General features: G+C 52.4%; 1 protein-coding gene and 1 non-coding gene across 10 annotated transcripts in view; both read right to left on the bottom strand.

The window, feature by feature from the left end:
- UBAP2 (ubiquitin associated protein 2) overlaps positions 1–14,478 on the bottom strand; it is a 230,400-nt gene that overhangs the window by 101,132 nt on the left and 114,790 nt on the right. For all 9 annotated transcript variants that reach the window (XM_075327133.1, XM_075327139.1, XM_075327077.1 and 6 more), the window contains exons 13-14: positions 11,465–11,739; positions 9,349–9,518 (exon numbers count right to left, since the gene is read on the bottom strand). In XM_075327133.1, the coding sequence (XP_075183248.1) occupies positions 9,349–9,518; positions 11,465–11,739 (445 nt within the window). The remainder of the gene's footprint in view (positions 1–9,348; positions 9,519–11,464; positions 11,740–14,478) is intronic.
- LOC142258951 (small nucleolar RNA SNORD121A) lies at positions 11,190–11,271 on the bottom strand. Its single transcript, XR_012727914.1, has one exon. It is a non-coding gene; the product is annotated as a small nucleolar RNA SNORD121A (small nucleolar RNA).

The raw sequence follows: 14,478 nt of genomic DNA, 5'->3' as shown, positions 1-14,478 counted from the left end.
GGTGCCCAGCGCCTGCAGAAGAGCCTCGGCTCGCTCGGGAGGCGGGGATAACCTGAAGAATCGAGTCGGGGGACGAGAGGCGAACTCTAACTTGTAACCGTGAGACAGAATGTCTCTCGCCCAACGGTCTTTTACCCTTGGCAGCCAGGAGTCGCAAAGGCGGGAAAGCCTGCCACCAACCGAGGATGCGGATTGAGGAGACCGAAAGCCATCAAGAAGCCGCTTTGGTAGCGGCACCTCCGGTGGTCTTTTTGACTTAGACCGCCATGAATCGGAGAGCCCTTGATCTATTCAGAGGCCTTTTGGACGAGGAGAATTGGGACCTGCCCGCGCCCCGAAAGAACCGAAACCTCGACTGCCCCATCCTCTGTTGGGGTATGTTCGGTTTGGGCTGGGGTAAAGATGTATCCTTTCCCTTGTATTGTTTGATGATTTCATCCAAACGTTCGCCAAACAGTCGGTCGCCAGAAATTGGCAAACTGGTTAAACGCTTTTTTGGAAGCAGAATCTGCCTTCCAGTTCCGTAGCCACAAGGCCCTGCAGAGTACCACCGAATTGGCGGAAGCAACCGCCATACGGCTCGCAGAGTCCAGGACAGCATTAATAGCGTAAGACGCAAATGCCGACGTCTGTGTGGCTGCGTCAATTTGCGCTTGACCTGCTGAGATAGCTTGTAGCACCCATACGGCTGCAAATGCTGGTGTAAAGGGAATTTTGTTACTTACCGTAAATTCCTTTTCTTCTAGCTCCAATTGGGAGACCCAGACGATTGGGTGTATAGCTACTGCCTCCGGAGGCCACACAAAGTATTACACTAAAAAGTGTAAGGCCCCTCCCCTTCTGCATATACACCCCCCGTGGGATCACGGGCTGCTTCAGTTTTAGTGCAAAAGCAAGAAGGAGGAAAGCCAATAACTGGTTAAACAATTCAATCCGAAGGAACATCGGTGAACTGAAACCCTTCAACATGAACAACATGTGTACCCGAACAACCAAAAATCCCGAAGGAACAGGGGCGGGTGCTGGGTCTCCCAATTGGAGCTAGAAGAAAAGGAATTTACGGTAAGTAACAAAATTCCCTTCTTCTTCGGCGCTCCATTGGGAGACCCAGACGATTGGGACGTCCAAAAGCAGTCCCTGGGTGGGTAAATTAATACCTCAAGTTTGGACTGTAAAAAACAGCCCTTCCCTACATGGAGGCAACCGCCGCCTGCAGGACTCTTCTACTTAGGCTGGCATCCGCCTAAGCGTAGGCATGCACCTGATAACGCTTGGTGAAGGTGTGCAGACTCGCCCAGGTAGCCGCCTGGCACACCTGCTGAGTCGTAGCCTGGTGTCGTAATGCTCAGGACGCACCCACGGCTCTGGTAGAATGGGCCTTCAGCCCTGATGGAACCGGAAGCCCAGCAGAGCGGACGGCTTCAAGAATTGGTTCCATGATCCCTCGAGCCAGGGTGGATTTGTAAGCCTGCGACCCTTTGCGCTGACCAGCGACAAGTACAAAGAGTGCACCCGAGCGGCGCAGGGGCGCCGTGCGGGAAAAGTAGATTCTGAGCGCTCTCATCAGATCCAACATATGCAAATCCAATTCACATCGATGAACTGGATGAGGACAAAAGGAAGGTAAGGAGATATCCTGACTGAGATGAAAGGGGGATACCACCTTAGGGAGAAACCCCGGAATCAGGCGCAGCACTACCTTGTCTTGGTGAAACACCAGGAAGGGAGCTTTGGATGACCGCGCTGCTAGCTCGGACACTCTCTGAAGAGACGTGACCGCTACCAAAAAGGCCACTTTCTGTGAAAGCCGAGAAAGTGAAACATCCCTCAGAGGCTCAAAGGGCGGCTCCTGGAGAGCAATTAGTACCCTGTTCAGATCCCATGGGTCTAACGGCCTCTTGTACGGAGGGACAATGTGACAAACCCCCTGCAGGAACGTGCGTACCTGAGGAAGTCATACTATGCGCTTCTGAAAGAATACAGACAGCGCTGGGACTCGTCCGTTACGGGAGCCGAGCGACAAACCTTTTCCCAAACCAGATTGCAGGAAGGAAGGAAAAGTAGGCAATGCAAATGTCCAGGGAGACACTCCCTGAGCAGAGCACTAAGATAAGAATATCTTCCACGTCTTGTGGTAGATCTTGGCAGACGTCGGCTTCCTAGCCCGTCTCATGGTGGCAATGACGTCTTGAGATAATCCTGAAGACGCTAGGATCCAGGACTCAATGGCCACACAGTTAAGTTCAGAGCCGTAGAATTCAGATGGAAAAAAAAAAAAAACGGCCCTTGGGACAGAAAGTCTGGCCGGTCTGGTAGTGCCCACGGTTGGCCGACCGTGAGATGCCACAGATGCGGGTACCACGACCTCCTCGGCCAGTCTGGGGCGACGAGGATGGCGCGGCGGCAATCGGAGCTGATCTTGCGTAGCTCTCTGGCAACAGTGCCAGAGGGGGAAACACATAGGGTAGCTGGACCTGCGACCAATCCTGAACTAAGGCGTCTGCCGCCAGAGCTCTTTGATCGTGAGACCGCGCCATGAAAATCGGGCCCTTGTGGTTGTGCCGAGACGCCATTAGGTCGACGTCCGGCCTCCCCCAGCGGCTACAGATCTCTTGACACCCGTCCGGGTGCCGAAACCATTCCCCTGCGTCCATGCCCTGGCGACTGAGGAAGTCTGCTTCCCAGTTTTCTACGCCCGGGATGTGAACTGCGGATATGGTGTATGCTCTGTCTTACACCCACATCAGAATCCGCCGGACTTCCTGGGAGGCTTGCCGACTGCGTGTCCCGCCTTGGTGGTTGATGTATGCCACCGCTGCGAAGTTGACCGACTGAATTCGGATCTGTTTGCCTTCCAGCCTCTGCTGGAAGGCTTGCAGGGCCAGATACCCTGCCCAGGTTTCCAGAACATTGATCTGAAGGGTGGACTCCTCTGAAGAGAGTCCTTGCCCGCCTGAGAAAGGGGTACGTTCCTGTCTAGGGACGTCGACTTCCCATCCCATTGGCGAAGAATGTCCTATAGAAGTGGACGCAGATGAAAACTGCGCGAAAGGGACTGCCTCTGCACGAGGCGTCTTAAGGGGTGTGACTGGCTTTGAGGGAGAGACTGCACCCCCGTCTGTAGTGAACGCCGTATGTCCAGCGGGAGCTGCACTATCGCTGAGAGAGTGTGAAGCTCCATGCCAAGATATGTCAGCGATTGGGTCGGTCAGATTTAACTTTAAAAAGTTTATGATCCACCCGAAACTCTGGAGAGTCTCCAGCGCCACGTTCAGGCTGTGTTGGCATGCCTCTTGAGAGGGTGCCTTGACGAGTAGATCGTCCAAGTAAGGGATCACAGAGTGACCCTGAGAGTGCAGGACTGCTCCCACTGCTGCCATAACTTGGTGAAAAGCCGTGGGGCTGTCACCAAACCGAAGGGCAGGGCTACGAGCTGAAGATGCTCGTCTTCAATAACGAATCGTAGCCAACACCGGTGCTCTGGAGCAATCGGCACGTGGAGATAAGCATCCTGATGTCTATTGACGGTAGGAAAACCTCCTTGAGACATTGAGACAATGACGGAGCGGGGGGATTTCCTCCGGAACCGTCTGGTTTTCACGTGCTTGTTGAGCAGTTTTAGGCCCAAAACGGAACGGAAAGAGCCGTCGTTTTTTGGTACCACAACCAGATTGAAGTAAAAACCGTATCTTGTTCCTGAGGAGGAACAGGGATTACCACTCCTTCTGCCTGCAGAAGAGCATCGGCTCGGTCGGAAGGTGATGAAGTTCAGAAGATCTAGTCGGAGGACGAGAACAGAACTCCATCCCGTACATGTGAGACAAAATGTCTCTCACCCACCGGTCCTTGACCTGTGGCAGCTAAATGTCGCCAAGCGGGAGAGTCTGGCACCGACCGCGGATGCGGAGAGAGAGGGCTGAACGTCATGAGGAAACCGCTTTGGTATCGGTTCCTCCGGCTGCCTTCCTTGGGCGTGATTGAGCCCGCCAGGAATCTGCGCCTCTCTGAGCCTTTTGAGTCCTTTTGGACGGGGACAATTGGGACCTGCCCGAGCCTGGGAAGGACCGAAACCTCGACTGTCCCTTCCTCTGTTGGGTGTTGTTTGATCTGGGGTGGTGTAAGGAAGAGTCCTTACCCTTGGACTGTTTAAGGATTTCATCCAATCGCTGACCAAACAGTCTGTCACCAGATAATGGCAAACTGGTGAAGCACTTTTTTGGAAGCAGAATCTGCTTTCCATTCCCTCAACCACAAGGCTCTGCGTAAAACCACGGAGTTGGCGGACGCCACTGACGTACGGCTCGTAGGGTGCAGGACAGCATTAATAGCGTAAGTCGCAATGCAGACATTGCGAGGTTAAGGACGCCACCTGCGGCACAGATGTACATGTGACAGTGTCCACGTGCGCAAGACCAGCTGAAATAGCTTGGAATGCCCGTACGGCTGCGAATGCCGGAGCCAACCGACACGCCGATAGGTTCATAGACAGAATTCAACCAGAGGACCATCTGTCTGTCAATGGCATCTTTAAGTGAAGTCCCATCTTCCACTGCAACTATAGATCTAGCCGCAAGCCTGGAGATTGGGGGATCCACCTTTGGACACTGGGTCCAGCGCTTGACCACGTCAGGGGGAAAGGGATAACGCGTATCCTAAAGACGTGTGGAGAAACGCTTGTCTGGATAAGCGTGGTGTTTCCGGATTGCTTCTCTGAAGTCAGAGTGGCCGGAAAAGTACTCAATATACGCTTGAGATATTGAAAAAAGGAATTTCTCCTGCTGCGAAGCTTACTCCTCCACCGGAGGAGCTGAGGGAGAAATATCCAACATTCCATTGATGGACGCTAGAAGAACATTCACTATGGCGTCACCATCCGGTGTATCCGGATTGAGAGCGGTCTCAGGATCAGAGTCCTGATCAGCTACGTCTGCCTCATCATACAGAGAGTCTTGCTGGGACCCTAACCAGTGATGAAGCAGAGTGCCGCTCCCAGCGAGCTCGCTTAGGCTGTCTGGGACTGTTGTCAGAGCCTGCGCCCTGGGATGCATGGGACCCCCCCGGAGCACTGATTTGTTCCAAATGAGGGTAGCCCGGGAGCATTGTATCAATATTGCCCATGGTCCGTCTGGACTGCAAAGTCTCTAAGATGTTAGTCACAGTCACAGACATCTATCAGCCAAAACTGCCACTCCGTCCCTGTCCCTGGACAGGGTTCACAGGTGGTTCCTTTGGCCACCTCTAGCAGATACCCCGGCTGACCAAGTGCTACAGGGGAGCATTGCACACAATGGGTACAGTGGAACCTGCAGTACAAGCAGCATAGAAAGCCTGTGCCTTGGCACCCTAGCTTTTTTGCTGCTGTCTAGAAGTATATAGCCAAGAATAGCGACCGTACAATGCAATGTATAGCATACAAGCAGAAAGTACAAATGAACACTTCAGCACATGCAATACAAGCAGCATAGAAAACCTGTGCCTTAGCACCCTTGCTTTTTTGCTGCTGTTGTCCAGCCATCTAGGAGTATATAGCCAAGAATAGCGACCGTACAGTGCAGTGTATAGCATACAAGCATGAAGTACAAATGAACACTTCAGCACATGTAATACAAGCAGCCTAGAAAGCCTGTGCCCTAGCACCCTTGCTTTTTGCTGCTGTAGTCTAGCCATCTAGGCATAAAGTACAAATGGCATTAGTGGGGTCAGCACTTCAGGTGCCGCTTACCGCCCGCACAAAAGCGGGTGTGTGGTCGCCCGAATCCTGTGACTGGTTGCCCAGAGCTTGTCTCCCTTCTCCAGCCCAGACTGCGTGCAGGAATGGCCGCCGGCGTCTTGTGAAGAGGGGCGGGCCGTGGGCGTGCCCCAGACAAGAGCGGGAAACCGGCGTCCCACTGTGTTCAGTGAAGGGGGCTGGAGAATGCAAAGCAGACTCCAGCTCTCGGCGCTGACTTTCTGTACAGCGTCCCGCCCCTCCCCTGACTGGCAGGGCTGGGGGCGGGAACGAAGTGAAAACTAGGCCGCAAAGCCGGGGACTCGAGTAATAAGCGCGGCCGTCCGCGTGCACGGCCAGCGCGGAAGTCCCCGGCGCACCACAAGTCCCAGCCGCGCCACAGTGTAAAACACCCCGCAGCGGCCGGCGCGGCAGTTTCTAACACATAAATTCACTCAGCTAAGCTGCAGTGAATAATAGCACAAGCGCTCCGCGCTGTTGTCCCCGGCGCACTAGCACTCCCAGCAATGCTGGTGTGTGTGTGCTCGATGTGTACGGGGACACAGAGTACCTTAATGTAGCAGGGCCCTGTCCCTGACGACACCCAGCTCCATATCCAGCAGGTTCTCCGGGTCTGTGGATGGAGCCCGGTCTCAGTGCCTGGAGACCGGTAAGATCCCACTTCACCAGAGCCCTTCAGGGGGATGGAGAAGGAAAACAGCATGTGGGCTCCAGCCTCCGTACCCGCAATGGGTACCTCAACCTTAACAAACACCCGACAAAAGTGGGGTGAGAAGGGAGCATGCTGGGGGCCCCATATGGGCCCACTTTTCTTCCAACCGACATAGTCAGCAGCTGCTGCTGACTAAAAACAGTGGAGCTATGCGTGGATGTCTGACCTCCTTCGCACAAAGCAGAAAACTGAAGCAGCCCGTGATCCCACGGGGGGTGTATATGCAGAAGGGGAGGGGCCTTACACTTTTTAGTGTAATACTTTGTGTGGCCTCCGGAGGCAGTAGCTATACACCCAATCGTCTGGGTCTCCCAATGGAGCGCCGAAGAAAGAAGCGCTGATAGCTTCATAGATGGATTTCAACCAGAGCTCCATCTGCCTGTGAGTGGCATCTTTGATTGATAGACGCTATAAGATCGTTCACTATGGCGTCCCCGTCAGGCGTATCAAGATTGAGAGCGGCCTCAGGATCAGAATCCTGATCAGCTGTCTCCGCTTCATCATCCAGGGATTCCCCCCGCTGAGACCCTGACCAATATGAAGATGTCGAGGGAATTTCCCAGCGAGCTCGCTTAGACGGTCAGGGGCTGGGGTCTGTATCAGAGACCTCACTCTGGGATCTATGAGACACCCCGGGGAGACCTCTGGTCCAACTGAGGTGGGCCAGGGAGCAATGATTCAACAGTGCCCCTGTGCTGAGATACCGGTCTGGATTGCTCAGTGGATCCTGCCGGCAGAGGGGTCGTACATGCGGCGCAGGCAGCATAGTAAGCCTGTGGTTTGGCGCTCCTGCCTTTTATGGGCGCCATGCTGTTGACTTCCCTGAGCAACCCAATATATATACAGAATCAACTGTGCACCATACAGTGTAAAGCATATCTTATAAACATATGATTTAAAATTACACTCCTGCACAAATGTGGCTAGCACCACAGATGCTGCATACCCCCCGCATAAAGCGGTTGTGAGGCCACCAGGGTCCCTGCCTGGGTCTGTCAGAATTTGTCCCCCTCTGCAGCATTCAAGGAGCTGACAGGAATGGCTGCCGGCTTCTGAGGAGAGGACAGTGAGGGGGGTGGAGTATGCAAAGCATGCTCCAGCCCTCAGTGCTGCTCATCCTGTGCAGCGTCCCGCCCTTCCCCTGCTTGTCAGGGCTGTGGGCGGGAGGAAGAAAGACTAGGCCGCAAAAGCCGGGGACTCGAGTAATAAACGCGGCCGCCGTAAAAGCGCGGCCGCGCGGAAGTCCCCGGCGCACTACAAGTCCCAGCCGCGCCTCAGTGTCAAAACATGGCGGCGGCGGTCAGCGCGGTAGTCTCCCTACATAAACACACTCAGCGATGCTGAGTGTGTAATGGCACGGCTGCCGGCGTCCTGAGAGAGGAGGAAGCCGTGGGCGTGACCCTTAGAAAGTGCGGGAACTGGTGCCTCACAGTGCAGTGAGGGGAGTGGAGTATGTAAAGCATGCTCCAGCCCTCACTGCAGCTCGTCTGTAAAGCGTCCCGCCCTTCCCCTGCCTGTCAGGGCTGTGGGCGGGAGGAGGAAACACTAGGCCGTACAAGCCGGGGACTCAAGTAATGAGCGCGGCTGCCATAAAAGCGCGGCCGCGCGGACGTCCCCGGCGCACAACAAGTCCCAGCCGCGCCTCAGTGTTAAAAACATGGCGGCGGCGGTAGTACGGTAGTCCCCCTACATAAACACACTCAGCGACGCTGAGTGTGTAATGGCACATTAACCCGGTCAGCGCCGCGGTCCCCGGTGCACTAGCACACCCAGCAATGCTGGAGTGTTGCTGTGCGCGGTCCCCACAGGGACACAGAGTACCTTCAAGTAGCAGGGCCATGTCCCTGAACGATACCCGGCTCCTATCCAGCAGAGTCTTAGGAGCTGTGGATGGAGCACGGTCTCAGTGCCTGGAGACCGGTAAGATCCCACTTCACCCAGAGCCCTGAGGGGGATGGGGAAGGAAAACAGCATGTGGGCTCCAGCCTCCGTACCCGCAATGGATACCTCAACCTTAACAACACCGCCGACAAGAGTGGGGTGAGAAGGGAGCATGCTGGGGGCCCTATATGGGCCCACTTTTCTTCCATCCGACATGGTCAGCAGCTGCTGCTGACCAATCTGTGGAGCTATGCGTGCGTGTCTGACCTCCTTCGCACAAAGCAAAAAACTGAGGAGCCCGTGGGAGCACGGGGGGTGTATAGGCAGAAGGGGAGGGGCTTAACACTTTTAAGTGTAATACTTTGTGTGGCCTCCGGAGGCATAGCCTATACACCTAATTGTCTGGGTCTCCCAATAGAGCGACAAAGAAATAAACGTCTCAGATACTTAGCTTGTGAGACGCAGGGTTTCAAGTCCCTGGGGATGAGTGCTCCGTCCAGCAGGATCCTGAAGGGCTGCGGATGGAGACCGGCCTCCTGCAAAGCAGGGAGAACCGTGCTGGCTCCCACTTCAAGCCAGAGCCCGAGGGATGGTGAAGGAGCGCGGCATGTAAGGCTCCAGCCCTGGAATCAACCTTAACAACACTGCCGACACAGTGGGGTGAGAAGGGACATGCCGGGAGTCCAGGCTTGGACCCGCTTTTCTTCAAAAACTTTCCAAAATGAAAAATCAGATGAGAATGCATGTGTGGATGTATGCCTCCTGAACACAAAGCAATGAACTGGCTAGATTTGGTTATCCAGGGGGTGTATATGCTCAGAGGGAGGAGCTACACTTTTTTAGTGTAGTACTTTGTGTGTCCTCTGGAGGCAGAAGCTATACACCCCAATGTCTGGGTCTCCCATAGGAACGATAAAGAAATATTTAATTGAACAGCAACATTATTGTAAAGCAAAACTTTGCTTGCAGCAACCACGATGAAAAAGACACATTGAGATTTGATGGAATAAAGACTTTTTTTCTTCACCTTATAGTTTTTGAATACAAGTTGTTTGGTGTCTGGCTTGCATTATCAGGACTTGTGTTGGAGCCAAACTCCGGTAACGAGGGCTCTGATCCGAACTCCAGGGCTCCAAACTGAACATTTAATCCTGTGACGTCGGCTGATCCTGGCATCTCGACTGCAGATGAGGGAATCTGAGGGGAAACCACATGCATTAATCCTGACGGCAGCAGTGGGTCAGCAACAAGTGCAGCCACAGCCAAGGAATTCAGTCCTCGAGAACCTGCTCACTGGAGATCTACTCCTAAAACTTTCTTGTCTCATTGCCAATCAACAATGCTCACCACATTACACAGTAAAGCTGAAACCCAAAAGCCGCTGCAAAAGGTATGTAGGATGGCGTCCAGGCTGCGCTGGGTTAGTCACCTTGACATGTAATAAAGAGGTTTCAGGAAAGAATGGGCTGAGGGCAAGTTATGCTTTAAAACAAAATAAGCCCCCGATGCTTCAGCGGCGCCTCTGCGTTTACAGGCTGATAGCAGTAATGTCCTATCTATAAAACATGGCCACTGAGGCCTTTAATGATCTGCAGCGGTCACATGCTTTAGATGGGTTAACAACACGTAAGCACACGCCAACAATCAGAACCCGCCGTGTCCTGGATGCGGCAGGTCCTGCGCAAGTCTCCTCCGCAGGAGATCGCAGCTGCCCGTGCCCACGATCAGGGTTGGGGCGCTGCGGTCTCCTTCTGCTCTCTCTATGGAGAAAGCCGCACCGCAGGTCAGTCTTCGCTGCAGGCACAGTGGGCATGGGATTTCTATAAATTCCATCCACTTTGCTTCTACTATATGTCGCAGCATTTTGGATGCAAACACACAGCATCCAAAATGCTGAGAACATTGATCGTGGTCACACAGCCTTACACCAGCTTCACACATCTGCATTTCACAGTTTATGTACTGGCAGTGCTTTGTGGACCAGCTGAGGGGCTCGAGACCTGAACTACCAGCGTCAGATACGCCAATGAGGCTGTTAGTTTAGGTCAGGAGAGCAGCGCCTGTTCCAGAAACTGCGGGCTGTGTGCCATTACCACCAGATTAGTAGACCTGACTATGTAAGGCCTCTTTCACACGGCAATATTTTGCATCAGTGTTTTATCAGTGTGTAATCAGTATTTCGATGCCAAAACCAGTAGTGGTGTCAGTCTTTCAATTAGTTCTTCTCTGTAAGTTCCACTCCTGGTTTTGGCATCCAAACACTGATGAAACACTGATGCAAAATACTGACGTGTAAAAGAGGCCTAAAAAGGGGTTTTAGACTTTCAAAAAATTAAGACTCCTATGCGTTAAACAACAAACACAGCAGGTACTCGCCCTCCCGGGGCCCAGCACTGACTCCATGACGCTTTCCGGGTCTCGGTGGTTTGGCTGCAGTGGTGACATCACATCCACAGCACATATCACCATTGTAGCCGATAACTGAGCTCAGCGGCTTGGCTGCCAATCTCGGTGATAGCGCGTAGAACTGCTGCAGCCAGCCACCATCAGAAAGCAAAGAAGTGCTGCCACTAAGCCTGGGAGGCTGCGGATATGCTCTATGTTTTGATCGTTAGGGGTCCAGTTTACAAAAAGTGGAAGACCCCTTTAAGTGTATTCCGTTACATTTCCTACATGTTGGGAGTGGGGTGTCATGCACCATTTGTCGCATGCAAGCACTCAATGCTGCACACAAATTCCCATTGCGTGCAACAGAGAAGACGGGAAGGCTCTGAGGACACGAGGGTATAAGCAGGCACGTGCCTGTGTTCATGCAATAGACAGGCCCAAGGCCACAAACTATGATAACACTATAATAAAATATAGTTTAACAGATCACTCAGATTTGTTGTTTTCCACAAACAGAATTCAGACGTGTGCTTGGAAAAACAATCATCATCGTGCGCAAGACCAAATTAGTAAAGCAAGTGTCTTCACTTAAAAAAAACTGGACGAGGATAAACGGATTTATCTTACTTGAGAAAACTTTTTTTTATACTAAAAAGTATATAAAAATAGAAAAAAAAATGCTTAGAAACAATCCATGCACTGACCAATGAGCTGCAGCTTGCAGAATAAAAAGGACTGCTCCTCGGGATGCTGACCTTTGAGGTGGGTGGTATCCTCCGCTTCTGGGGCTTTATGTGTTTCTGCTGCTGGGTCTGTTGTACAGACATCGTCTGGGAGTCCAGGGACAGGTTGGGGAGCTGGATCATTTTGCTGACGTTGATGGAGGTGTCCACTGGAGACGTCTCCCGCAGTTTCGCCTGTGAGAAGGTCTCCAGGCCAGGAGGTGGCGCTGTGACGGGCTGTATTTGATGCTGCTGCCGCTGGGCGAGCTGACTCAGCACGGGAGAGGGCTCCGGCTGCGATTTGAAGTCTGAATTGAGAAAGAAAAGCTATTAAAATTCTTTTGCACACTAATTGTTTTAAAAAAAAAAAGAAAAAAAAAAGATTTTCACTTTTTTCATGACACAGGGATAAGTCTGAGATTCCCCTTATTCCTGTGCCTTATGCCACCACATATGTTGTATTACATGCTGCATTTTTTGGATTACAAGATGCATTTTTTCCCAAAAGATCTGAGAGGAAAGAAAGTGTGTGTGAGTGTGGGTCACAAAAGGCAGGAGCAGACTGCAGCAGAGGGTGGGGTTAACACGTGTGCCCGCTATTAAAGAGAATGAATATTTACTGCTCCCTCACGCCCATACTCCCACCCTCCTCTCTGCACTGAAGCTGGAGCCTAGGTAAGCAGAATTATGGGCTTGGGGAGCAGTAAATATTCATTCTCTTTAACAGCGGGCACAGTTGTTCACAACAGCCACCGGCATTCTGCAGCGGCTAAGGCACTCGTGTCCGCTATTAAAGAAAATGAACATTCACTGTTCCCCACGTCTATTGTCCCGGGTGTGGGGAGCAGTGAATTCATTTTGGATTAGCCGGTGGCTGATGTCTGTGTGTGTGACTGGGGTCACATGGCAAGCAATGTCATGTGCTGCCCCGCTTACACGCCAAAGTAATTTTCCGGTATCAGATGAGGACGCTACGCACTGGATGGAGACTAGTAGAATGGTTTATTTTTAAGTGTGTGGCATAACAGGAGGCATATATACCAGGATGGGACCATGGCGGGGGACATATGCACTAGGATGGGGGTCATACAGTTGTTGAGGATAAAGAATTGAGTATCCAAAAATACTTAATTCAGCCATTTCATAGACTCAGTTATATAGTTCAGTAGATGTGAACGAACGAAGGGAATTTTGTTTACTTACCGTAAATTCCTTTTCTTCTAGCTCTAATTGGGAGACCCAGACAATTGGGTGTATAGGCTATGCCTCCGGAGGCCGCACAAAGTATTACACTTAAAAGTGTTAAGCCCCTCCCCTTCTGCCTATACACCCCCCGTGCTCCCACGGGCTCCTCAGTTTTGATGCAAAAGCAAGAAGGAGGAAAAGATTATAAACTGGTGTAAAGTAGATTCAATCCGAAGGAATACCGGAGAACTGAAACCAAACAACATGAACAACATGTGTACACAAAAAAACAGGGGCGGGTGCTGGGTCTCCCAATTAGAGCTAGAAGAAAAGGAATTTACGGTAAGTAAACAAAATTCCCTTCTTCTTTGTCGCTCTATTGGGAGACCCAGACAATTGGGATGTCCAAAAGCAATCCCTGGGTGGGTAAAATAATACCTCGTAATAGAGCCGTAAAACGGCCTCTTCCTACAGGTGGGCAACCGCCGCCTGAAGGACTCGTCTACCTAGGCTGGCATCCGCCGAAGCATAGGTATGCACCTGATAGTGTTTCGTGAAAGTGTGCAGGCTCGACCAGGTAGCCGCCTGACACACCTGCTGACCCGTAGCCTGGTGCCTCAAAGCCCAGGACGCGCCCCCGGCTCTGGTAGAATGGGCCTAGAGCCCTGACGGAACCGGCAGCCCGGTAAGCTTCGAGAATTGGTTCCTTGATCCACCGGGCCAGGGTTGATTTGGAAGCCTGTGACCCTTTACGCTGGCCAGCGACAAGGACAAAGAGTGCATCCGAGCGGCGCAGGGGCGCCATACGAGAAATGTAGAGCCTGAGTGCTCTCACCAGATCTAACCAGTGCAAATCCTTTTCACATTGGTGAACTGGATGATGACAAAAAGAGGGTAAGGAGATATCCTGATTGAGATGAAAGGGGGGTACCACCCTTGGGAGAAATTCCAGAACCGGACGCAGAACCACCTTGTCCTGGTGAACACCAGGAAAGGGGCTTTGCACGACAACATTGCTAGCTCAGACACTCTCCGAAGTGAAGTGACTGCTACTAGGAAAATCACTTTCTGCGAAAGGCGTGAGAAAGAAATATCCCTTATTGGATCGAATGGTGGTTTCTGAAGAACCATCAGCACCCCGTTCAGATCCCAGGGTTCTAACGGCCGCTTGTAAGGATGAACGATGTGACAACCCCCTGCAGGAACGTGCATACCTGTGGAAGTCTGGCTAGGCGCTACTGGAAAAAACACAGAGAGCGCTGAGACTTGTCCCTTAAGGGAGCCGAGCGACAAACCCTTTTCCAGTCCAGATTGAAGGAAGGACAGAAAAATGGGCAAGGCAAAAGGCCAGGGAGAAAAACCCCGAGCAGAGCACCACGACAGGAAATTTTTCCACGTCCTGTGGTAGATCTTGGCGGACGTTGGTTTCCTAACCTGTCTCATAGTGGCAATGACCTCTTGAGATAATCCTGAAGACGCTAGATCTAGGACTCAATGGCCACAGTGTCAGGTTGAGGGCCGCAGAATTCAAATGGAAAAACGGCCCTTGAGACAGCAAGTCTGGTCGGACTGGTAGTGCCCACGTTTGGCCTACCGTGAGATGCCACAGATCCGGGTACCACGACCTCCTCGGCCAGTCTGGAGTGACGAGGATGGCACGGCGGCAGTCGGCCCTGATCGTGCGTAACACTCTGGGCAACAGTGCCAGCGGAGGAAACACATAAGGGAGTTGAAACTGCGACCAATTCCGAACTAAGGCGTCTGCCGCCATAGCTCTGTGATCGTGAGAGCGTGCCATGAATGCCATGACCTTGTTGTTGTGCCGGGACGCCATTAGGTCGATGTCCGGCCTCCCTCAGCGG

Source organism: Anomaloglossus baeobatrachus, chromosome 1, assembly GCF_048569485.1.
Source record: "Anomaloglossus baeobatrachus isolate aAnoBae1 chromosome 1, aAnoBae1.hap1, whole genome shotgun sequence".
Lineage (NCBI taxonomy): Eukaryota > Metazoa > Chordata > Amphibia > Anura > Aromobatidae > Anomaloglossus > Anomaloglossus baeobatrachus.
This window is presented reverse-complemented; position numbering and strand designations above follow the sequence as displayed.